The sequence below is a fragment of the Dipodascopsis tothii genome, assembly GCF_038497935.1.
Source record: "Dipodascopsis tothii strain CBS 759.85 unplaced genomic scaffold V1510scaffold_2, whole genome shotgun sequence".
Taxonomy (NCBI): Eukaryota; Fungi; Ascomycota; class Lipomycetes; order Lipomycetales; family Lipomycetaceae; genus Neoaidaea; species Neoaidaea tothii.
Window position 1 is genome coordinate 301119 of NW_027117986.1, and position 23124 is coordinate 324242.

Below are 23124 nucleotides of genomic sequence, written 5' to 3' on the forward strand. Positions count from 1 at the left end.
GGCCGGCCGGCGTGTTTTCCGGCCCGCGGCCGGCTGGACAGCCTCCCCGGGGAGCTGCAAAGCCCTGGCGCCCGCACGACTCAGCCGTCACCGGCGCCGTGCATGACTCCGTCCGCCAGGCCGAGGCCGCGCGCGCAGATGGCTTACATGAGCTGCGTGGCGCCGTAAACTTATCTGCCGCGATCGCCACAATGAGCGCCAAAGGGAGCACACGGCCGAACAGGATAGCGGATGGCGTACTGGACCCGGTCGTCTCAGCCACAATAACATGACTATGGGCACCGCCCGATTGGTTGTGCGTCTCGTAATCATGCAGCTAGATGCTATCGGGCGTTATCGTGGCAACTCTCTCTGGGCGCAGGCCTGGTCGGCGATTACGTGCAGCTCGCGGCGCCGACGCAGCTCGTCGGCGTCGGTTCGGCTGAATACTCTTAGTGGCGGCGGGCCTACTCGATAATTGCGGACGCCACTATCTGAGCCTCCACAGCTGCATTCGCGCAAGGCTGTGCCCGCTAACGATAAGCGCACACGTTTCCGGTCGGGCGCTGCCGCCAGCCCTGCGGGGGCAAGTTGCCACGACAGGACCCAAGCCGCCGAGAGGTCTTGCACGGCTTGTTGGCTGCCGCGCGAGCTTGCGCTGCTTGGAGAGCTTGACGGGGCCAGGCAAGGCTTGGAAGGCCGGCGGCGCAAACGCGCCCGCGGCTGGCCTGGCCGGTCGGCCGTCCTGCTCGCCGCTGGCCACGGGGCACGCCCCTGCCATCGCGCGGCAGGCACCCGGCCGCGCTGCTCGCCGGGAGCGCGCCCGTGCTCCGTGCCCTGGCGCGTGGAGCCGATATCCGGCTGATAAGCAAACAAGGTTCTTATTAGGCTTATCAGCTTATGCATATCGCATGCATATGCATGCATGAATGTACGACTTTTAGTCTAGCGAGACCAGATCAGGCTGCAGCCAAAGATCCGGCTCCCCAGCGAAATGAGACGCTGATTCAGTCATGTCGCATGCCTTATTACTGTTTGGCGAGGCTGCCGCAGAACGGGTCTAAGCCCGCCCGCGACACAAGGGGAAGCACGGCGGCCAGGGTCCGCACGGAGGCCACCGACCAGGCAACCCGCCCGGACGATCGGCGTACAGCCGGCGAGTAGCGCCGCGCCTGTGCGCTCCGCGCCAGGCGACCGGGTCCCAATCCGCGCAGGTTACACGCGATATGCTATCGAGCCGTGTACCTGGAGGCTAGGCCCGACGCTTTGGGTCGCCTAAACCCTGTTTGGGCGAAATAGCAGGCTGCCAAGACTCGTACTCGCCGTCCTGGCGTTCGTATGGACCCCCGTTCGTATCGGCAGCACATCGGTAGCACATCGGCAGCACGCGGAACACGCCGATAGCGTCTGGCGGGCTGTCAGCCGGCGTGCGCTCGTAAATAAATAGGCCGTGGTTCGCCGTCAGCAGCCATCAGCTCTTCTGTTCTCTGCATAGACATTATGGGTCTGCAGCACATCTTTAAGCCCGAGCGGGCCACTGAGGCCGAGCTTGCTGACGACTACCGCAAGCGCAAGGGCAATGACTGGACTGAGGCTGAGGTCAAGGCCAAGTTCTCCCAGTTCATGGACGAGGAGGGCTATGTGCCCTCCCGCGGCATGAAGTTCCTCGGCCAGTTCTGGGACACCTTCAACCTGGGCCCGAACGAGCGCCGGTACATGCAGAAGCTTGACGCCAACGTCCTGTTCTACTGTCTGCTCTCGTTCTTCATCAAGACCCTGGACAACTCCAACATCTCGAACGCGTACGTGTCGGGCATGAAGGAGGCGCTGAGCCTGTACGGCAACGAGCGTAACCTGTTCACGACCTTCTTCAACTGTGGCTACCTCATCGGTGCCGTGCCCTCGCAGTTCATTCTCAACCGCATTCGTCCGTCGATCTGGGTCCCGACCTGCGAGCTCATCTGGTCGGGTCTGGTCATGGCCATCGCCGGCTGCAAGTCGGCCCACGGCATCTACGGTATCCGTTTCCTGATCGGCATCTTCGAGTCGGTGGCCTACCCCGGTCTGGCCATGGTCCTCGGTTCGTGGTACCGCCCCGACGAGCTTGCCAAGCGCATGGAGCTTTACGACATGGCGTGGGCCATTGCCTCTATGTTCTCCGGATACATCCAGGTCGGTGTCTACGAGCACATGAACGGTCTCGGCGGCATGGCTGGATGGCAGTGGCTGTTCATCATTGACGGTATCATCGGTCTGCCGATCGCCCTGCTCGGTTTCTTCTCTATCCCCGATTTCCCCATCAACACCAAGGCGGTCTGGATGACTCAGCTCGAGAAGGAGTTCTCGTACGTGCGCATGGAACAGCTCGGCCGCAAGCCGCCGCGCAAGCTCACCTGGAGCCGTATCCGCGGCATGCTGACGTCGTGGCGTATCTACGGCTTCCTGTGGCCGTGGATCCTGTTCAACGTCTGCGACACGACCGGTTACTTCTCGCTGTACCTCGAAGCTGCTGGCTACTCGGTGCAGAAGCGTAACCTGATCCCTACGGGCGGCTACGCTCTGTCGCTCGTCTCTGGCTATGTCTCGGCGAACCTGTCGGACCGCGTCGGAGTCCGTTGGCCGTTTATCATGCACTCGGTGGCCTGGTGTTTCGTCGGCAACCTGCTGCTGGCTGTCTGGAACATCCCCGCCGGCGCCAAGATGTTCGCCTTCTTCTGCCCCAACGTCGGCTACGCGCTGTGGGGTATGATGCTGGCCTGGTCGGCTGAACTGTTCCAGGACGACACCGAGCTGCGCGGCATGATGCCCGCTGTCGGCTCGACACTGTCGTACGCTATCAACGCGTGGTTACCGGTCGTCATCTTCCCGACCCAGGACGCGCCCAAGTACTACTGCGGCTACCAGATCATCACCGCGCTGATCTTCCTCGAGGGCTGCGGCATCATGTTCCTGCACTTCATGTCTAAGTACGACAACAAGAAGAAGGGCAAGGTCATCAACAAGTACGGTCTGGCGGTCAACATCGAGGACATGCCCGACTACCAGGCGCCGATGCGCGACAGCAGTCTGTCGGACCTCGAGAAGAGCGACAAGTCAGACGTTGTTGTGTCGACGGCGACCGAGTTCCCCGAGAAGACCGAGGAGATCAAGGCTTAGTCGATTTTGTTTGTTTAATTTTGCACGATAGGATAGATGTCTAGATAATGAAGTTGTTGTTCCACTCCTACATGCGGGCGCGGCCACGGGTCAGGCCCTGTTGGTGCAGCAGCCTAGCGGCGCGGTAGCGGGCTCTGCGGCCGCACGTTGCCGGCTGGCCGCAGAGAGCCCCGGAGCCTCGACCAAGTGTCCCTGTCAGCCCAGGCACGAAACAGTAGCGGCGCTATTAATAGTGCACACGCGCGTCCTCCGCGGCAGCCGCTGAGCTACGGCCGGGCAAAGTCCCAAAGCGGCAGGCCCGGAGATCGGCCTCGATTGGCGGTCTGACGGCTGTCAGACCGGCGGCCCCAGCGGCCTGGCCCAGCGGCCGCGGCCGCGACGCACGGCACCGCGCCGCCGCGCCGGTACCGGCCGCCCGCTGCGGCGGCCCGTCGCGCAGCTTGCCACCGCGCTCCGCGACCCGGCCTGGCGTTACCGGCGGCCGAGCTAAGGTTCGCCTGACAGAGCCGAAAACTGCAGTGCGCTAGAACAATGCCGTAGCCTAGTGCCCGATCTGGGCTAGGTGCGCCTATTGCTCCCACCGTGCATGCTCCGCTAACCCTCCGGATCCAGCGCAGCGTTTTGTTCGCCATCGGCAGTCCCTACCGGGCCTAGCGGCCGGCCTCTGCCTTCCCCCCGGTGTGGTGCCTAGAACCCGCCAGTTTACTTTATTTTTCTATAATTAGGAATCGCACACGCCCGGTGCGTTCCTGCATTATATGCATAACTTCTACGCACTTGCGGCAGAGCCGCCACGGCCGGCGAATGCAGGACGCGCGTCCTTTTCACCCACTTAATTACCACATTACGTTTAGCACCAAACATGAGACGGTTGCGGCACTACCTGGCCGGGCCTATTGACAGTCATGCCCGCAAGTCCCGTTAGCTGCCCTGCCCCAATTTTCTGCAAACGAGCACATTACTCTTTTATATATCCTCCGCCCGCTCCGTCTTCTCGCTCATAATCCCCTTCCGACCTGTCCCGCCCTTCGACATCCTGTGTACTCCGTGAGGACGTCATTCAAAGCGAACACCCAAGACAGACGACAACGCGGCCTGTGATTGCTGCGACCCGTGACGGGCAAATGGAGAACTACAACTATATGCTCAACCAGTACATGGCGCAGGGCGGCCAGCGCCAGCCGACGGGCACGACGCCGCTGTCGCAGTTCTTCCCGAACACGCCGTTTCTGACGGGCACGCCCACGCTGGGCTCGAACGACGGTGCGTCGTCGACGGCGGCCGCGGTGCCGCTGCCGGCGTCGGCCGGCCTGCCGACGCTGCCGCTGTTTGCGTCCGACATGGGCAGCGCCGGGCTGCTGCGGGCGCCGGCGGCCGCGCCGGTCGTGCTGCAGTCCAACGCGCCCGCGCGCGAGGGCGCCACGTTCCTGGACCCGCTGTCGATCCTGACGTCGCCGCAGCCGTCCAACTACTCGGAGGAGGACGTCGACGGCGACAACGACGAAGACGACATGGAGCGCCGCCTGCGCAAGAACTTCCTCAACTCGCTCGGCTCGGGCTCCAGCGGCAGCTCCAAGAAGCAGCTGCAAGACATGGACGACGACGAGCGGCTGCTGGCCTCGGAGGAGGGCAAGAAGCTCTCGTCCAAGGAGCGCCGCCAGCTGCGCAACAAGGTCTCGGCGCGGCACTTCCGGCTGCGGCGCAAGGAGTACATCACGCACCTGGAAGCGCTCGTCGCGGCCAAGTCCAACGAGTCGTCGTCGCTCAAGAGCGAGAACGACGTGCTCAAGGAGGAGAACAAGAAGCTGACGCAGGCGCTGCAGAACCTGCTCGTCCAGCAGCAGCTGTACGTCTCGCCCTCGCCCCCGGGCTCGGTCTACGAGAACGAGTACGAGGCGGCGCTGCCGGGGGCCGTGCCGGCGCTGATGGCGCCTGCCGGCCAGAGCCCGTTCCAGCAGTACCTGCAGTCGCCGCCGCAGAGCGACGCCTCGGGCTCGCCCATGGGCGCGGCGCAGGCCGACGGCCAGGCCAAGCACCAGCAGAAGATCACGCCCCGGATCGTTAACCTGCTGCCGACGTTCAACTCGCGCAAGGACACCAACCCGAACGCTGTCGACTGGCCGCTGGCCTACAACGCCATCGACACGAGCGCGCCCAACACCTCGTCGTCGTCCAATGGCAACATGCAGGTCTTCAACACCCTCGTGCCCGAGAACCTGGCCGAGCTCGAGAAGGCTGCGTTCGTGGCCGAGGAGGCGGCCGCCGATGACAGTGACAAGAAGCTCACCCTCGAGGTCATCACCTCCAAGCCCGACAAGGAAACCAAGGGCAAGGCCAAGGATGAGGAGGGCATCTGGGACGACGCCATCAAGGCCGCCGAGGAGGTCTACAAGCGCCTCGGCGTGCGCATGGCTGGTCTCAAGCTCGACTAGCTGCTTTTATGTCCTGTACTTTTACTGTTTTTTTATTGGTTTGGGAAGGATACGATCAATATGATGGGCGTTTTGAATATATGGGGACTCGTGTTGAATTGTTTTTATGTTAGGGATCGCGCGGCTTGCGCCCTTCCCGTTGACGTTCCTTCCTGCGTTTGTTTTTTATAGGCCCGCAAGGGGCAAGCATATCACTGGCAATATATGGTTTTGACTGAGAGGCGCGGCGACGGCGCTGAGCCGCCCGTTGGCTGCTGCGGGCCCGGCGGCAACCCCGTTGGCGGAAGCGCAAAGAGCGAGTAGGTGGCGAATGCGCGGTCACAAGCCGCACACAATGCGGCTCACGACGCGAGCCGCACGCCGTGCGGCGCACATTCAGCGCCGGCTGCTCAGTAGCTTCGGGCCGCCGGGCACGTGCGGCGGCTATGTGCCGCACGTTGCGCGGCGCAGGGCCTGCAGCAACTTCGCCGAGCCTTTGGTCGGGACCGGGCGAGCTCTGCTTCCAGGGCTATTCGACTGTCTGCCCCCGAGGCCTCGGCACGCCTGCTGGCGACCGCGGCCCGCGCCGCAGTCTGTGCGGCTCGAGTCACGTGCTGAGCCGCACGCCGCGCGGCGCGACGCGCTGGGTTCGGGCTCCTTCCATACGTCGCCTCTCTCCTCACCGTCACTCGCACGCCCCATCAGTCATCCGCAGGCATCCGTCCGCCGCAGACCCGTGCAGAGCTATCGAGGTCGCAGACTACAAGATGTACTCCGAAGCGTCCGTCCAGATGCCGACGAAGTCGGCGCCGATCGAGCACCAGTTCAACCCGTACACCGACAACGGCGGCACGATCCTGGGCATCGCCGGCAAGGACTTCGCCGTGCTCGCCGGCGACACCCGGCACACGACCGGGTACTCGATCAACTCGCGGTACCAGCCCAAGGTGATCGAGCTGCCGGACGACATTGTGATCTCGGCCAACGGGTTTGCCGCCGACGGCAGCGCGCTGACGCGGCGCCTTGAGCAGCGCATCAAGTGGTACCACTACGCCAACAGCGACAAGAAGCTCAAGGTCAAGTCGTGCGCGCGGCTGGTGCAGACGATGCTGTACGGCAAGCGGTTCTTCCCGTACTACGTGCACACGATCATCGCCGGCCTGGACGACGAGGGCCGCGGCGCGGTGTACTCGTTCGACCCGGTCGGCAGCTACGAGCGCGAGCAGTGCCGCGCGGGCGGCGCCGCGGCGAGCCTGATCATGCCGTTCCTGGACAACCAGGTCAACTTCAAGAACCAGAGCGTGCGCGACGCCGACGGCGAGTTCCACGCGCGGGCGACGACGTACCTCGAGCTCGACGAGGTGCTCAAGCTCGTGCGCGACGCCTTCAGCTCGGCCACCGAGCGCCACATCCACGTCGGCGACGGCCTGGAGATCCTGATCGTGACCAAGGACGGCGTGCGGAAAGAGTACTTCCCGCTCAAGCGCGACTAGCATCTTGTATCTACATTCACTCAATACACGCAACTAGACCTGCACGTGCACGTCGATCGTGACGTCGTCCTCGAGCTCGGTGTCGGCGACCGTGTCGCCGGGGTTGAGCGTCTCGTCGTCGAAGACGAGCCGGACGGTGGCGGACGCGGCCAGGCCGTGTTTCTTGCGGAAGTGGTCCGCGATCCGCGCGATCTTCGAGTCCGGCCGGACGAGCAGGTTCAGCGGCGCGTACGCGGCCGACTGCAGCGTCAGCCGGTAGCCGTCCTCGGGCTCCGGCTCGGGCTCCGGCGCCGGCTCCGGCGCCGGCTCGGCCGCGTTGATCTGCTGCTCCAGCCCGCCGCCCTCGGCCGGCTCCTGCTCGTACGAGTCCACCACGAGGTCGTAGTCCATCGTGTACATGGCCTCGACCACGAGCTGGTTCGGCTCGTCGTCGTCGCCGAACCGCACGAGCTCGCCGGCCTCCTTGCCCAGCAGCAGCCCGGGCGTGGTCTCGTCGTAGATCTTGACCAGCCGGCTCTTGCGCTGCCGGCCGAACGTGACGTGCCACGCAAACACAATCATGTCCATGTCCTCGCGGTTGCGGAAGCCCGAGTTGCGCAGCCACGCCGCCTTGAGCTTGCCAAACGCCATGTTGTTCCACACCTTGAACAGCTGCGGCGGCACCTTGCCGGCGCTGTCGCCGCCGAGCACGCCCGGCGCGTCGCTGCCCTCGGGCAGCGGCGACGGAATGTCCGTCTGGATCAGCACGTTGACCACGTACTCCTTTTTCTGCACCAGTTGGCGCGCCCGCGCCGCCAGCTCCGGGAACAGGTCGTCGCCCTCGTCGGCCTCCTTGCGGCCCAGGTCGTACAGCTCGGCGCTGCGCGGCGCCGGCGGCGGCGACAGCATCGACTTGGTCAGGCTCTGCAGCTCCGTGGCCGTCAGCTCGGGCGGCGGCGTCAGCGACGGCTGCCGCGCGACCGCTTTGGACGCGGCCGGCGCGTCCACAGCGGCGGGCTCCACGTCCGGCGTTGACGACGCCGCGGCGCCGTCGTGGCTGCGGTGCCGGCTGCGCTTGTCCTTGGGCTTGCGCTCCTTGTCGGCCTTGTCGCGGTGCTTTTTCCTGCGCTCCTCGCCGTCGCGGTGCTTCTTCTTGCCGTCCTCGGACTCTTTTTTCTTCTTCTTTGCGCCGCTGCTCGGCCGCATGAAGAACGAATCCTCGTCCATCTCGAGCAGCCGCCGCCGCGCGAGCGCCGCGATCGCCTCCGAGCTCGGCTCGGCCGGATCCATCGTGATGCCGCTGTCGGCGCGTCGATTCGCGGTGGGTGGAGATGTGCTTAACTATGGAACAAATTTGACGTTGGGAGTTCGTGCCCTTACCTGATAGCGACGGCTGCGGCCTGGGGCCGGGGTCGCAGCGGGCCAGGACGTAGAGGGCGGCAGGTGGTCGAGACGGGCTGGCGGTGGGCGCGGGCGGTGCGGCTACTGCGGTTATATGGGCTACATGCGGTTATATGCGGTTATATGCGGTTATAAGCCGCACACAGTGCGGCATATAGCCGCAGTAGACGCGTGTGCCGGCTGCGGCGCGCCGGACGCGAGGCCACGAGCCGCACGGAATGCGGCTCCTGCTTGCGGCCCCCGGCCTCGGCTGCCGGCCGCGGGAGCCGCGCTCTCTGCGCTCCTGCCTCCGGCGCCCGCCGGCCTGCCCTCCGCCGCCGCCGCCGACGCCAACGGCCCAACGGCCGCCCGGGCAGGCGCGTGCGCCGCACGACGTGCGGCGCAGACTGCCCCTGTCCCGCCTCCCACCAGCCGCAGCCCGGCAGGCCGCAGGCCCTAGCGCGCGCCCGCGCTGAGCTGACCCAGGGGACCGGCGCGCGGCGCCAGGCGCGCGGTGCGGCGGCTGACTAACGCGTGCGGCGCGCTGACTAACCGCGCCCGCCAATCAGCGCCGGCCGCGTCTTATCGTCAGCAGCCAGCGTGTCACCCCACCCGGCCCTCGGCCACAGCCAGCGCTATCGAGGCTCCACCCAACTCTTTCGGGTAGGCGCAAAAAACGCCATCGTCCTAGCCCCGGCCCTCGTTTGGGGGCAAGCACCGCAGCCGGCGGGCGAATATACGCAGCGGGCAGCCTGCATTTCTTCGCAGCTCTCTCTCGACGTCAAATATTTTCCCCCGCCCCGTCGATCAGCTCCAGGTAGGATGCCCGCGCGCTCGTCCTCGCCGCCGTCGATCTCGTCGGCGTCGTCGGTCCGCAAGCCGTTCCGGTTCTGGCACAGCCGGCAAGACCAGGACCGCCACAGTCACAACTACCACTCGTCGCTGTCGTCCAACTTCGCCGCGCGCACGTCGGCGTCCAAGAAATGGTGGCGGAACCTGTCGCCCAAGAAGTTCGCGCAGGCGTGCTTCGCGTTTCGGCCGCTGCCGGTGACGGCGCTGGCCGTGGCGACGTACGCCGCGCTGCTGATCACGACGTACGTGGTGCAGTTCTCCAACCCCCAGACGTCGTCGGCCGCGGCGCTGGCCGCGGCGCCCGGATCGGGCTCGCTGGCCGTGGAGACGGCGTGGAGCGACCTGCAGATCGTGTCCAAGGACCTGCACCCGTACAACTCGCACGCGAACGACTACGTGCACGAGTACCTCGTCAACCGCACGTTTGAGATCTACAACGGGTCGACGCCCGGCCGCGTCGAGCTGGACGACTACTACGGCTACGCCGGGCAGGCCAACGTGACGTTCCTGCAGCCCGACATCTGGAACAGCTCGAACAAGGCCGGCAAGGTCATCTACTTTGAGAGCAACAACGTGCTCGTCAAGGTCGTCGGCTCGGACCCGAACCTGCCGGCGGTGCTGGTGTCGGCGCACTTCGACTCGGTCTCGACCGCGTACGGCACGACCGACGACGGCACCGGCATCGTGGTCATGCTGGCCATGCTCGAGCACTACGCGTACGCGGCCGCGCCGCCGCTGCGCACGATCATCTTCAACTTCAACAACGCCGAGGAGTTCGGGCTGCTCGGCGCCGAGGCCTTCTTCTTCCACCCGTGGTCGTCGCTGCCGAGCACGTTCTACAACCTCGAGGGCACCGGCGCGGGCGGCCGCGCCGTGCTCTTCCGCGCGTCCGACTACGGCGTGGCGTCGCACTACTCGGCGGCGCCGACGCCGCACGCCAACTCGGTCCTGCAGCAGGGCTTCCACCAGGGCGTGATCCGCAGCGAGACCGACTACCGCGCGTACGAGGACCACGGCCTGCGCGGCCTGGACGTGGCCTTCTACTCGCCGCGGGCCGTGTACCACACCAAGGGCGACTCGATCCAGGGCACCACGCGCGGCTCGGTCGAGCACATGCTGACGACGTCGATCGCGACCGTGGACTCGATGGCCAACGACCGCGGGCTCGAGAACGGCTCCAAGAGCCAGGCCGTGTTCTTCGACCTGTTTGGCTCGGCGCTGTTTGTGGCGCCCGTCAACACGTTCTTCATCGTCGACACGGTCATGCTCGTGGTCTCGCCGATCATCCTCTTCCTGCTGCTCTTCGGCCTGGCCAAGAGCCGCAAGCTGCACCTCGGCCGCCGCGGCTGGGCCCGCTTCCCGGTCTCGCTCGTGCTGTCGACGGGCATCACCTTCGGCGTGCTCGTCGGCCTGCAGTACGCCAACGGCCTGATCTTCTACAGCCACACGGGCGTGCCGTTCATCGCCATCTTCTCGCTCTACTTTGTGCTCAACTACTTTGTGCTGGCCACGGCCGACCGCGTCCACCCCGTCCGCCACCAGAAGCTCAAGGTCCTGCTCGAGCTCTTCGCGGGCTGGTGGGTCGTGCTCGTGTACGCCAACGTGATGGAGAACATGATGGACGGCACCGGCCTGTACTGGATCACGTTCAACTTCATCGGCGTCTCGTTCGCGCTGCTCCTCGACATCATCGCCGTCTACTTCGAGCCGGCCGAGCCCATGTACTTCATGGCCACGGCCGCGTCCGGCCGCGGCGAGACGTCCGTGGCCAACGCGTACCTGGACTCGCACGAGAACGACATCGACAACATCGCGCCGCACAGCGAGCACGGCGACGAGGACGAGGACGGCGGGTCGGACGACTCGCCGCTGCTGGGCGACGACCACGCCACGCTGACGCGCAGCTTCGCGTCCAAGATGGCCAAGCGCGAGGACTACGCGTGGCTGTTTGAGTTCCTCATCCTCGTGCCGTTCTCGGTCTTCCTGACGTCCCAGATCGGCTTCATGGCCATCGACGCCGTCCACCAGACCCTGCAGGAGGGCGGCCCGGCCGTGTACAACGTGTACCTGACCGTGTTTGTCTTCATCATCCTGCTGATGCTGCCGATCCTGCCGTTCATCCACCGGATCCACTTCGTGGTCGCGTTCGTGCTCGTCCTGACCTTCACCGGCACCTTCCTGGCCTCGGTCTTCCTCTTCCCGTTCTCGGCCGAGGACCCGCTCAAGGTCTCGTTCATCCAGCAGATCGACCTCGACAACCTGGACGCCGGCGCGGTCGTCACCCTGACGGGCCTGTCGCCCTACACGCGCCACATCGCCGAGGACCTGCCCTCGACGTTCTACGACCACATCTACTGCCACCCGTCGTCCGCGCGCACCGTCGAGCGCTGCCAGTACCCGGGCCTGTACCCGAACGTGACCGACGGCTACGTGACCGAGTGGGTCCAGGTGCTGCCGTTCAACTGCACGGGCAACTGCACCGACAACGACACGTACGCGGCGCCCGCGCCCGCCGACCCCGCCGTCTGGCTCGCGCCGGCCACGCTGGCCGCCCGCGACCTTGCTGTCGCCGACACCGAGCCGTACTACAACGCCACGCTGACGATCTTCGCCAACGACAGCCGCACCTGCGTCGTGCGCTTCGACAGCAAGCCGTTCGACCCCTTCACCTTCACCGGCTTCGCGCCCTTCAACGGCACCAACACCACGTTCGCCAACGCCACGGTCGACGCCCTTGCCGACGACGACTACGAGCCCAAGTACAAGGTCGTCGCCGTCTCGGTCTCGACCAACTACACCAACTACACCGACTTTGACACTCTTGTGGACGAGTACTACGAGCCGTACGCGGTCTCGTACCCGACCGGCATCGAGCAGATCTCGCTCTACAAGCTCGACTTCTACGCCCCGTTCACCGTCCACCTGCAGTACAAGCTCAAGGACGAGGACGAGGAGGTGGACGCCGACGAGTACGAGTACTTCAAGGCCTTCGTGGGCTGCCAGTACGCCGAGTGGCAGTACGGCAAGATCCCGGCCCTGGACGAGCTCGACCAGTACCGGCCCCGCTGGGCCGCCGTGACCAAGAACGGCAACGGCCTGGTCGAGGTCTGGCAGGAGGTCAATCTGTTTGATTATCTGGATTATGGGTTTGGAGATGACTTGACGGCGTGAGTCGGGGCTTTGTTTCTGCTTTAAAACGGCCGGCCGACGCCCGTGGCGGGGCCGGCCTTGTGTCATAATTATGTCTGATTTACGTTTTGTTAGCTCCTAGTGGGTGTAATTCTGTGATTTGAGAGTTTTGGTCTATAGCTGGAGGTATCATAGAGATTTTTGCTAGACTGGGCGCCGGCGAGCCGCACGAGCCGCACGCTGTGCGGCGCGGCCGCGCCGCACGCCCTGCGCCCATCCCGCAGCGTAGCCCGGCCCTTACCGATCCCTTGCCCCCGGACCGCCGGCCGGCAGCCGCTTGTGACCGCGTAGCCCGCAGCCCGCAGCCGACGCGGCGCCGGCAACGACTCCGGCCGCTGCGACAACAGGCCGTCTCAGCCAAGACGCCAGGTGGAGACAGAACGTGACTACATGCATGCGCGGTGGCCGATCTGGACGACGGTCGGCAGGCCCTGCGCGTGCGGCGCGCACGGCATGCCCGCGTCGCGCGCAGCCGGCCGCAGGCCGCCGCGGCCTCCGCGCGTTGGCTGCGACGGCCGGACCGCGGCCCGGCGCCGCCGTCCCACCCGGTGCCACGTCACGGCGCAGCGCGCCGGGCTGGGTGGACGCGGCGACAGCCGTCCCTGCGGATCGTCCGCGGCGGCGGTGCCGTGGCGATCGCAGTGCCGCAACAAGCGCGCATACACGGGCGCCCTACGGCACACTACTGCATCCACGCGTATAGCACGCGCATGCGCTAGACGGCCATGTACGCCCAAGGCGCCGGTACCGTACTACTGCACACCTGAGACAAATTGCGGGCACTATACTGGATCAAGTGAGTCCACGGTAGCGGCATGCAGGCTCAGCCGTAGAGTGCCATGTCCTCGGTACTCACGCAGCACTTTGCGTGAAACGGGCAGCCGTGGCGTCAGCGTGAGCTAGACCCTTGTGTCTCTGTGACCAGCTCCCACCGGCGGCCGGCTGACACGGCAATCGGGGTCTCGTAGGACCGTTCCTGCAGAGAACAGTTGCCAGCGCACACCGACGGCCGGCCGCGCTAGCCACAGAGTGCGCGCGCGCTGCACACCCGGTCGGCCCTGGGACAGACGCGACGCAGCCCATCCGCCAGCGCCCAACCGAGTCATCCCAGACGACGGCGAGCGGGAGACACGGGTCGGAACAGCCGGCCGGACCGCTCCTCGCCGCCGGATCTGTCGCGCTGGTCCGACACGCGTGCCCGACCGCGCCCGTCGGCCCCGGCCTTGTCCTCACCGGCGGCCCGGCGGTCCGCACGAGCGTGAGGCCGGCGCTCGCTCGCTGCCGACGCATGTCGCCGGCCGGCGCCCGACGGGCGCCGCGAGACCGGTGAACCACGCGCAGACGCCGCGCCGCGCCAGCCAGCCGCTTACCGGTTCGGGGCGCCAGTTCGTGGCGGATGAAACGCAACCGGCGCGACCATTGCGCCGGCGCAGCCACCAAGCGAGCCCGCCTCGCGCCGCAGGCGCGGCCGCACGTGAGCTGCTAACGCGGACAGGCTGCAGACAGCCCGCCGGGCTCGCGGCGACGTGCAGCCTGCCGGGCGCGCCTAACAGCCTAGCAGAGTGGGACCCGAGAGCTGCAGCGGCTGTGCGCATAGCGTACGGTACGTGAGGCGGACGGCCTGACCGCCGCTGCGCGAGCCGACGCCCGCGCGCCGTCACGGGGCTGCCGCCGGCGACACAGGCCAGCGCCGCCCACCGGCGGCAGGGGCTACGCGGCCTGGCACGCGGGCGGCCACGCGGGACGCCGCACGGCGGGCCAAGCCGGCAGACGCTACCGGCCTGGCGAATGGCGGGCCGGGGAAATAAGCAACAGACGCCATGCGATTAGTGCCGCCGGAGGCGTCCGGGTTTGAACTGCCACCTTGAGCGTACGACCCGCGTTAGACCCTGGCCAGGCGGCGGCGGCGCCGTTTGCGGCCGGCGACAGCCGGCCAACAAACAAGCCGCTAGGCGGGGCCGCAGAATAGCGGTAGAATCTGTCTAGGCTGGGGTAGCCTCTCCAGCAGCGATCTTCGGTTTGCCGGCCTGTTTTGGACGAAGACAGGGGTGCAGGTACTGTCGCGTCTGTGGCCTTGTCCCGGCTCGACTAGGCTGCCTTAGCCTGGGCCGGACGACACCGGACGGGCCAGACAGGCGCTGCAGCGGCCGGGGCAGGTCGCCGGTAAATCACACGCCACCGCGAGCGTATGCGAGTGGCCGCGCGCTACAGCACGGCCTATGGCTGTTATGACGACAGCGCGACCGGCTAGCGGGTCGCGACGGGCTGGAGGCGGGCGGGTCTAGCGACGGACAAAGCGACGGGCGCGGACGTGCCGGCCGGAAGAGGCGGGGGCCGCGGCCGCGGCCGCCAGCCAGTTCCAGGGTGCTGGATCAGGGGGCGTTTCCACAGCGACGGTAGCGCCCGCAGCGCGCCCAGCCGCCGTCCCGCGCGCCAGCCGCGCGGACCGCGCGGACAGCGCCGGTCAGAAGACCAGGCTGTCGGCCGCATCGGCCGCTCGACCGCGCCGGCCGGTAACGTGACGACAAGGCCGAGTCGACGGACGGCGGGCCGACGGCGGCGGCGGCGGCAGCGCTGGTGCCTCGGGGTTTGCGGCGCCTCAGAGCCCTGCGATCGCGATCCCTTGGGGGCGCTCGACTTCCGACCGGCACCGCAGCCGTGCCTACGCCAGCCTCTGCGCGCTGCGCGCGCATCCGCCTCTGTGCCACGCACGGCCGCCGCCAGCGCCGACTTCTGCCGGGGCCGCCGCCACCGCGCGGCCGCCACCGGCGCTGGCCGCGGGTCGGCCGTGCCCAACTGCACGACCGCCGAATGGGGTCAAAGGTATTGCACGCTCACCAACTCTAAACGGCAAAGTGGCCGCGACGGGTACCACTAGTGGCCTCCGAGACTGGGTAAGGGCACAAAATGCAGGCCAGAGTTTGGCCAGGCAGGGCGAGCCGGCGCTGGCGGCCGCGTGCGCGATTGGTCGAGCGCAGGGGCTAGGGCCCGGGGGCACAGGCCGCGGGGCGCGCGACAGTTGCAGCCGCAGCAGCCGCACCGTGCCGCGGCTGTGTCGCCACGCTAGCCCCGAGCACATGCGCTACTGCACGTCCCAGGCGCGCTAGCCTGACGTAGCGTCCGCGTCGAGGCAATTACCGCCCGTCTGTGCCCAAACCAGCCGCCAGAGACCGGCCATACAGCAGCCGCGCATTTCATATACTTAGTAGCCGCATGCAGTGCACTAGTAGCGTGCTACGTCGTGCTTGCGTCGATAATGCGTCGGCCGTGCAGCGCCCAGCCCAGCGCGGCGCTATTCAACGTTCTACCGCGCTAGCGCTCCCACTAGCCGTCCGTAGCGAATTGCATGCGCGCTAGGCTACCGGTGGCCGCGGGCGTCGCTCCCAAGCCCTCCCGCGGCCGCGGATGGCCGTCCACAACCGTCAGCAGGGCCCTTGAGCCGCGGCGCTGGCGCGCCGCCAGCCGCCCGCCGGCGCCCGCTTGCATGCGCCTGCAGGCACCTGCAGCCGCCTGCGGACGCCGGCCCGCGCCTGCAAGCAGCCTGGCGTCGTAGTCCAGTGAGCCGGCACGCTAAAGCACATGGCGCTCCGCCGTCCCCGCCAGACCCTATCGGGCCAGTGAACTGGCGGCCCCGTCCGTCGGGCGCTCTAGCACGCGTGAGCCTGCCCGCGCTCGGGTACTTCCCACCGCAGCGTGACGGGAGCCCTCCGGATGCGCGCGCACTAGGGCGTTTTTGTCAGGTTCTAGCACGCGCTCTTGCGTACCTTTCGTATTAGTCCGTACCTCCGGCAGCTCAAGCGGCAGGCCGCGGTACTCAGCACGCGTACCGAAAGCAGCGCGGGCAGCGGCACAGCGCCCATCTTTGCCGCGGCAGGTCAGCGACTTGCCGGGCTAGCGGTCGCCGTGGGCATTACGACAATACTCCTCCTGCCAACGCGAGTCATCACTGCTCCCTTCCCCATCACCAGCCTGACCTGAGTCCTCTCCGCCGCTGGACTGTCCGCTCGCCGACCGCTCCGCTCCGGGATCGCGCCGAATGTGCTAGCTGCGTCTCCGCCATGGCTCACCACAATTCTTCGGCCGAGGCGTACCAGTTGCCCGACCTCGAGGCCGATTCGTCGTCGGCAACGTCCGACAACGCGACCTGCTCGTCTGCGACCGAGTCCCTGGCCTCGCCGTTTTCGGCGCGCGGCTTCCTCGCCCAGGCCGCGGCCGAGCCCGCAGGCGAACTGCGCGACCTCACGTTCAAGGACGACCCGATGGCTACGCAGATTTGGCGGCTCTACTCCAAGGCCCGCACGGCGCTGCCAAATCAGGAGCGCATGGAGAACATCACCTGGCGTATGATGGCCATGTCCCTACGCCGGCGCGAGCGCACCGAGACCACAAGGTAAGTTCCTGTCGCGGCCGCTGCCGGCCTGAGCTGCTTCCGCATCGCTCCATTTGCCTGCACTGTTTATTTTTGCCGTGGAATTTTATACTTTTTGCGCTCTGGCTATTACTCCTGCTACTTCCGCTGGGCGCATCATCATATTTCCTACCTCCGTCGTACTACTTCTCTTCCTATTTTCCCTCACTCTTTTTGCGTCCCTCCGGCTTATATTTTTTTGCCATCCGCCATCCATCGCTTCGCTTCCGGCGAGCACTTTGCGGCGCACTATAGGCGCTTTCTGCGAGCGACGTACGGCAACCGGGCTTCCCGACCTACAGCGGGGCGCAGCAGTCTCGGCAGGCAGCAGGCAGCTCTCTCTCTTTGCCGACGGTGTCGGTTCCCGCCGGCAGCGCCCGCGACCGCAGGATGTTTTACGCTGACAGCAGCTCGAACTATTTGTACGGCGGCAATGCAAGCGACGCCCTCATGATGGACGCCAAGTTCGAGGGATCGCCCACGGCCAGCGGCGACGCCACACACACGCTGCACTCGACGTCGGCGCTCAAGTCGCCGCTGAGCATGAACAACGCCGACAGCCCGTCGCTGTCGGACGTGGGCAACTCGTTTGTGGACGAGCTCACGTACACGCCGTCGTCCATCGTCGGATCCCCGTCGGGGCTGACGGTGTCGCCGTCGTCCGAGCCGCCCTACAGCTCGACGTCGTCTGCTATTCCCATACGCAACCGGCCAAGCTCGTCTGGCCTGGCCAAGCCGGGCATGGGCTCGTACCAGTCGCAGCGGTACGACTCGCCCGGCGCCACCGGCGAGCTGGACTACACCAGCTTCTCGCGCAAGAACAGCATCAGCATCGATGACGACCGGATGGTAAGTGGCCGCAGGCCGAACGTGCGTTGACCGTCCAGCAAGCCAAGAAGCGCCCGGCGAACTTCTCGCCGATGGTGAACGCTATTGGTGGCCTGCCGACCGACGTGGCGAACCACATCCCGGACTACGCCCTGGACATGACCGCGGACGGGTCTGAGTTTGGCAGCTTCCAGCAGCCGAGCTCGTTCCAGTTTGTCAACCCGCTGCAGACGGACCCGTCCGAGGGCCTGCTCTCGTCCAGCGCCCGCCAGCAGAACAGCATGTTCTCGCCGGTGGGCTCCATGCCGGGCAACCAGGCTGGTGGCTTCACTGGCGTCTACGGCACCTCTCTTGCATCGTCGCTTACGTCCGAGTTCTACTCGCCGCCGGCGTCCACGCCGCAGTCCGCGGCCTCCACTCCCCACATCATGCCCGAGGGCCGCGACTCGCTCTTCTTTGACACGCTCAACACACGGGGCGACTCGCGGTCTCAGGCCCAGCAGAACCGGCACAGCGTGACGTTCACGCGCACGCACACGCGGCCGTCGTCCATGTCGCACTCGAACTCGTTTAGCTTTGGTTCCGTGCCGGATGGGCTGGGTCACGCGTCGCCGCACGCTAGTGGCACACTCACACCCGGCGTGGCCACCTCTAGCGGCTTCACCGGTCCGGGCGCGAACTTCAGCTTTCAGCACATCGACCCGTCGCAGGTCCTGACGAACGACTTTATTGGCAAGAGCTTGCCGGACGGCCGCTCGAGCCTGTTTCAGTACATGGACTCGGAACTGGACGACGACGACTCGACCAACTTCTCGAGCTCGATGCAGAACCACTCGTATCTGACGGACATGATCAACGACGCGCCAATGAACGGCGGCGACTGGCAGCAGCGGGGCGGCAGCAACGGCAGCGACGTGGCGTCGCCTTTCCACTTTTCGTCGTCGCTGCCGGCGTCGATGATGGCCAAGCCGAGCGTTATCAACGAGCTACAGTCGGCTGACCGGTGGAGCAACCTGTCGTCTTCGGTGCACGACATGTCGAACCGGAGCAACCAGGACAGCTTCGGACGGAAGCAGAAGATCGCACGGACGGCGTCGTCGCCGAACACGGCGTCGTTGCTGCAGCAGAATCTGGCGCGCCGGATCCAGTCGACGCCAAACACGCCGCCGGAGACGGACGCCCGGACGCCAGGCAGCGTGACGTCGCCGCTGAGCATCCCCGAGGGGACGGCCAGCGGCAAGAGCACGCCGGCGTCGGCCGCGTCGTCGGGTAACTCCTCTTCTAGCATCAACCCGAACAACGGCCCGACGACGTGCACCAACTGCCACACACAGACCACGCCGCTGTGGCGGCGCAACCCGGAGGGCCAGCCGCTGTGCAACGCGTGCGGCCTGTTCTTGAAGCTGCACGGCGTTGTGCGGCCACTGTCTCTCAAGACGGACGTTATCAAGAAGCGCAACCGCGGAGGCGGCAACAGCAACACGGCGATCGCGAGCCCATCGACGGCGGCGAGCCCGAGCGGCAGCGACAACACGGTGTCGTCGCTGGCGGGCGGACCGGCGCCGGCGCGGTCCGGCAGCCGCAAGGCTATGGCCGGCCGCAAGAACTCGATCGTCGGCCAGGCGCCAAACCTCGCCGGCGTGCGCGGGGCGGCGCCCAGCGACAACAAGGGCGCGGCGCCGCAGCACGGCGCCAAGGCCGCCGGCGCCACGCGGTCACCGAGCACCAACAACTTGCCGGCGGTCGCCCGGCAGCAGAACATTCAGCCCCAGCCGCCGCAGTCGCACCAGGCGGCGCAGCGGTCGCCGGCGCGCGGCCCCAAGAAGGCTGAGGGCGTGCCACCATCGCTCGTGTCGGCGGCGGGTGCCTCGGGCGGCAACCAATGGGAGTGGCTCTCGATGTCGCTGTGAGCAAGCAGCTAACGACGGTACGGCTTCATGATCTTTGGGGTGGCGGAGAAGAGAATTCTTGCATTTTCTTTCGTCATTCACTTCGTTTAATCGTTCTTTGACATTTTTTTTGGGAATTAAAAGGCTTCTATATTTTTTTTGGATCTCTTCTCTAATCGACACGTCGCCCTTGCTCGTTGTGTATTTTATCAGTGTTTTTTTGGAGTGCTCGACTACGGACTCCGGAAGCCTCGGAGTTCAGTAGTCTCGGGAGAAACAATCGGATCATGTTTCTATGGTTGTTTCCGCTAGGTTTTGTCCATTTTGCAACCGCGTTGGCGCGGCCGCAGGGTATTGATTAACGTCTGTTTGGTTTTCGTCACTGTTATCGACTTGTGTTTTGATTTTTTTTGAGTGCGTAACGGAACCTAGACGGACTTTTTGATATATATATTAGGCTGATAATTCTTGTTTACTTTGGCTTTTGTTCTATATCAGTTATGCTTATGGCTTTTGTTTATTACTTCAGTGGTAGTTCAATCTTATGATCATATGCGATACGAGAGCGCGTTGCGCGAGCGGCGAGCGGCGAGAGCGCGGCCGAGGTTGTGGGAGAGCGCGAGAGCGCATGTAGTGGAGAGCGATGGGACGCGCACGGTCATGGTCCGTGCGAGGCGCGTGCCAGGTGCCGAACGCGGTCCTGTGGGGCTCTGCCGGCGGGCTACGAACGGGCGGGGCGGCCAGGTGCCGACGGCGCGGGCGTGTTGGCAGAGCGCGGTAGGCCGGCGGTCGCTACGGTGCGGCGCGGCCGCGCCCAGCCACCGGGCGACGCGGCGCAGCGCGGAGCACACCCAGCCGTGACTCATCCGAGAACGGCGACGCCACAGCGCTGCGCCCGGCGCCACAGCGTACGATCGACAGCGCGGCCAGCCCTAACCCTGACAAACCCTAAGCGCGCAAACCCTAGCGGCCACGACCCTGGCGCTGCCGCTATAAAACCGGCGTGCAGATTTTTCTCTCAACCACGCGCAGCCGGACCCCCGGCGGCCTGGAGGCCGGCAGCGCGGCACCCGCAGCCGCGGGTGCGTGGACCCCAAAGGTAAGCTCTCCCGGTGCGGTGCGGTGATTACACCAGTACACAGTGTCAGACCTTGCTGGTGACCAAGTACTATATCTATAAGTTTCAGCCTTGTATGAGCACCTCGAGCCGTCGCGCGAACCGCGGAACCGCGCTAACAAGCAGGTACGGCAAGCGAGATGGCGGAGGTGATGATCGATTCGACTGGCGGACTTAATCTCCGGATTTTGATGATACGTCGACTGTGTACTTTTTATCTGATCCTGCCCACGTCTCTGGTGCAGCGAGCAGCGCTGACGGACAGGCCACGCAGGCGCAGACGAGGCACACGGGCGGCACGCGCTCGGCGCGTGCCCGTCCAGCGGCGGTCTATGACGAACAAAATATTCACACTGTGTGAGGGCAACCTATGATCTCACAAACATACTGATTTAATGACTCCGAGACCCCACGCCGCCGTAGCTAGCTGTAGATGGTTTTAATAAACGTTTTATTGTTACAAGCTCTGATCTGGCTGTTAGGCGCTCAACCCGAGAAGAAATTAATAAACAGAGCGCACTCAGTGTACCTGTGCGTCGGCATCAAGTCCTCCGATAATTATTAGATATTAAAAATTACTCAAGATAGCTGCAGGTTACAACGAGCACCTCAGGACAGCGGCAGCAAGGCTGCGATAAGAATAGCTTAGGCGGTGGCCGCGGGCGCGGGCTCGTCGGCCTTGGCAGGCTCGGCCGGCGCAGCCTCGGTCGCGGGCGCGGGCTCGGCCGCAGCGGCCTCCTCGGCCGGCGCAGCCTCCTCGGCCGGCGCCGCGGTCTCGGCCGGCGCCTCGGCCTTCTTCTCCTTCTTGTCCTTCTTGTGGGCAGCCAGCATCTTCTTCAGCTTGTCGCCCAGGCCGGACGGGATGAAGCTGCGGCGCTTGGACGCGATGTTGCCGGCGCCTCCGCGTCCGGTGGACACGGGCGCCGACTCCTCGACAACGGGGACGGGCTCGACGGCGACGTCTTGGGCATCTGACGGCAGGTGGGGGTGAGATGGCGACCGGATGTTACCGGCCCCGCCGCGTCCGGTCGAGAACTTGGCCGGGCCGGTGTCCGAGTCCCCAGCTCGCACAATGTCCCCAGAGTCAGTATAATGCACATCTTGCGACGGAGGGCCGATGTTCCCGGCGCCTGGCGGATCAACACCTCCGCACGCGACCCTACATACCGCCACGACCGGTGGAAGCAACTTCGGTGGACATATTGGAGTAGATCAGAGTGGTGGATAGGAAAGAGGAACCGGTGGACAAAGCTTAATTATTTATATATGCGCCCGCCGCGATTTCGAAACGACTGCGCTGGTGACCGGCGGTGAAATAAGGAGCTCAGGGAACCGTGGAATGTGTCTGCGCCGGAAATGAGAAAGGGGGCCGGGGCGGTAAGGAGAGATTTATAATTTGCGGGCAGAATGCAAATGGCAAAGTTTACGATATCGGCAACGGCAGTCGAGCGCGAGCGGGCCGGATCCGAAGGTGTCACACGGTTTCGAATCGGCCTGCGCGCCCGCGGCTGCGGCCGCGGCCGGGCTGCGGCCGGTGGCGGCCGGCCCGGGCGGGCGGCGGCCGCCGCGCGCGGGCTGCGGCCGGCCGCGGCCACCTGGCGGCCAGGTGGAGCCCACCTGGTGACCACCTGGCCGCCACCTGGCGGCCGCGGCCGGCCGCTTGGCGCCCCGCGGCGGCCGGCCACCTGGCGGGCCACCTGGCGGGCATCGCATCGCCACCGTGAGTCAGGGCGGCATGGCGCCATCGCGGTCCGGGCCGGCTAGCCCGCGGCAGCTAGGCCGGCGCGCAGGGGTGGCCAGGGCGGCCCCGCCACCGCACGTCAGCGCGCGTCGCTACGCTAGGCCGTCCAGGCGCCCGGCGGCAGCACGGGCGCGCTGCGGCTGTTGCGCCGCCAGAACTCGGCCAGCAGGCCGCCCACGGTGCCCGCGCGGTCCTCGTGCACAAAGTGGCCGGCGTCGGGCACGACCTCGAGCTGGTACCGGCCCTGCATCTGCGCGATCGTCAGCGCGCGGTCGAGCCGGTCCGTGCCGGCGAGGACGAGCAGCTTGGCCCCGCCGGCGGCCAGGAACCGCGCCGACAGCCCGGCGAACCAGCCCGGCCAGAACGGCGCGGTCGCGGCCAGGTCCGTGGCCCAGACGACCCCGTTGTCGCCGCCGCGGACGGCCCCGGGCACCGACACCCGGGCCGACGCGGCGTCCCGCACCGTGCGCGACGAGATGCTGCCGTCAGCGCGCGCGCGCATTTACGTACTGCCACCCGATCGCGTCGCTGACCGAGTCGAACGCGGCCGGCCGCCGCGCCACGTACGCGGGCATCCCGGCCAGCGCCTCCACGGCGGCGCCCTCGACGACGTCGAGCACGGCGAGCGCGGCCGGCGCCAGCTCGGCGGCTGCGCCGGCCGCGACCGCGCCGCCGAGCGAGTGCCCGACCAGCACGAGCGGG

At 66.2% G+C, this 23124-nt stretch overlaps 8 protein-coding genes across 8 annotated transcripts; 5 read left to right on the plus strand and 3 right to left on the minus strand.

Moving 5' to 3' along the window:
* The first annotated feature begins 1780 nt into the window (after positions 1–1780).
* V1510DRAFT_410062 (major facilitator superfamily domain-containing protein) lies at positions 1781–3205 on the plus strand. The gene has a single exon (XM_066932657.1). The coding sequence runs from the start codon at positions 1795–1797 to the stop codon at positions 3133–3135; it is 1341 nt and encodes a 446-aa protein (XP_066791456.1). The 5' UTR covers positions 1781–1794; the 3' UTR covers positions 3136–3205.
* A 919-nt stretch (positions 3206–4124) lies between these two features.
* On the plus strand, positions 4125–5938 carry V1510DRAFT_410064 (uncharacterized protein). Its single transcript, XM_066932658.1, has one exon. It carries the CDS (start codon positions 4260–4262, stop codon positions 5565–5567), a length of 1308 nt encoding a protein of 435 aa, XP_066791457.1. The 5' UTR covers positions 4125–4259; the 3' UTR covers positions 5568–5938.
* Positions 5939–6183: 245 nt separating this feature from the next.
* On the plus strand, positions 6184–7174 carry V1510DRAFT_410065 (nucleophile aminohydrolase). The gene has a single exon (XM_066932659.1). The coding sequence runs from the start codon at positions 6314–6316 to the stop codon at positions 7037–7039; it is 726 nt and encodes a 241-aa protein (XP_066791458.1). The 5' UTR covers positions 6184–6313; the 3' UTR covers positions 7040–7174.
* V1510DRAFT_410066 (ubiquitin-2 like Rad60 SUMO-like-domain-containing protein) lies at positions 7019–8553 on the minus strand. The gene has a single exon (XM_066932660.1). The coding sequence runs from the start codon at positions 8306–8308 to the stop codon at positions 7073–7075; it is 1236 nt and encodes a 411-aa protein (XP_066791459.1). The 5' UTR covers positions 8309–8553; the 3' UTR covers positions 7019–7072.
* Positions 8554–9069: 516 nt separating this feature from the next.
* V1510DRAFT_410067 (uncharacterized protein) lies at positions 9070–12586 on the plus strand. Its single transcript, XM_066932661.1, has one exon. It carries the CDS (start codon positions 9221–9223, stop codon positions 12419–12421), a length of 3201 nt encoding a protein of 1066 aa, XP_066791460.1. The 5' UTR covers positions 9070–9220; the 3' UTR covers positions 12422–12586.
* Positions 12587–16497: 3911 nt separating this feature from the next.
* V1510DRAFT_400777 (uncharacterized protein) lies at positions 16498–19585 on the plus strand (the record flags this gene model as incomplete). The annotated part of the gene is made up of 3 exons (XM_066931978.1): positions 16498–16829; positions 17258–17696; positions 17735–19585. 3 exons carry the CDS (start codon positions 16498–16500, stop codon positions 19583–19585), a joined length of 2622 nt encoding a protein of 873 aa, XP_066791461.1.
* A 1376-nt stretch (positions 19586–20961) lies between these two features.
* Positions 20962–21985, minus strand: V1510DRAFT_166059 (uncharacterized protein). Its single transcript, XM_066930385.1, has 3 exons — positions 21852–21985; positions 21474–21811; positions 20962–21343 (listed from the first exon to the last, which is right to left on the minus strand). The coding sequence occupies exons 1-3, from the start codon at positions 21880–21882 to the stop codon at positions 21257–21259; spliced, it is 456 nt and encodes a 151-aa protein (XP_066791462.1). The 5' UTR covers positions 21883–21985; the 3' UTR covers positions 20962–21256.
* A 534-nt stretch (positions 21986–22519) lies between these two features.
* Positions 22520–23051, minus strand: V1510DRAFT_359580 (protein phosphatase methylesterase 1; the record flags this gene model as incomplete). Its single annotated transcript, XM_066930973.1, has 2 exons — positions 22520–22901; positions 22933–23051. Coding segments are annotated over 2 exons (501 nt in total), but the record flags the coding sequence as incomplete, so codon positions are not given.
* Between the last annotated feature and the right edge of the window lie 73 nt (positions 23052–23124).

Excerpts from the sequence above, each read along its gene's own strand:
- V1510DRAFT_410067 (XM_066932661.1), top strand. The coding sequence starts at position 9,221 with ATGCCCGCGCGCTCGTCCTCGCCGCCGTCGATCTCGTCGGCGTCGTCG.
- V1510DRAFT_166059 (XM_066930385.1), bottom strand. The coding sequence starts at position 21,882 with ATGTCCACCGAAGTTGCTTCCACCGGTCGTG. Across the intron at positions 21,812-21,851 it reads AGTTGCTTCCACCGGTCGTG|GCGCCGGGAACATCGGCCCT; the intron begins GCGGTATGTAGG and ends TTGATCCGCCAG. Across the intron at positions 21,344-21,473 it reads AGGACAAGAAGGAGAAGAAG|CCGCGGCCACCGCCTAAGCT; the intron begins GCCGAGGCGCCG and ends ACGAGCCCGCGC.
- V1510DRAFT_410062 (XM_066932657.1), top strand. The coding sequence starts at position 1,795 with ATGAAGGAGGCGCTGAGCCTGTACGGCAACGAGCGTAACCTGTTCACG.
- V1510DRAFT_410064 (XM_066932658.1), top strand. The coding sequence starts at position 4,260 with ATGGAGAACTACAACTATATGCTCAACCAGTACATGGCGCAGGGCGGC.
- V1510DRAFT_410066 (XM_066932660.1), bottom strand. The coding sequence starts at position 8,308 with ATGGATCCGGCCGAGCCGAGCTCGGAGGCGATCGCGGCGCTCGCGCGG.
- V1510DRAFT_410065 (XM_066932659.1), top strand. The coding sequence starts at position 6,314 with ATGTACTCCGAAGCGTCCGTCCAGATGCCGACGAAGTCGGCGCCGATC.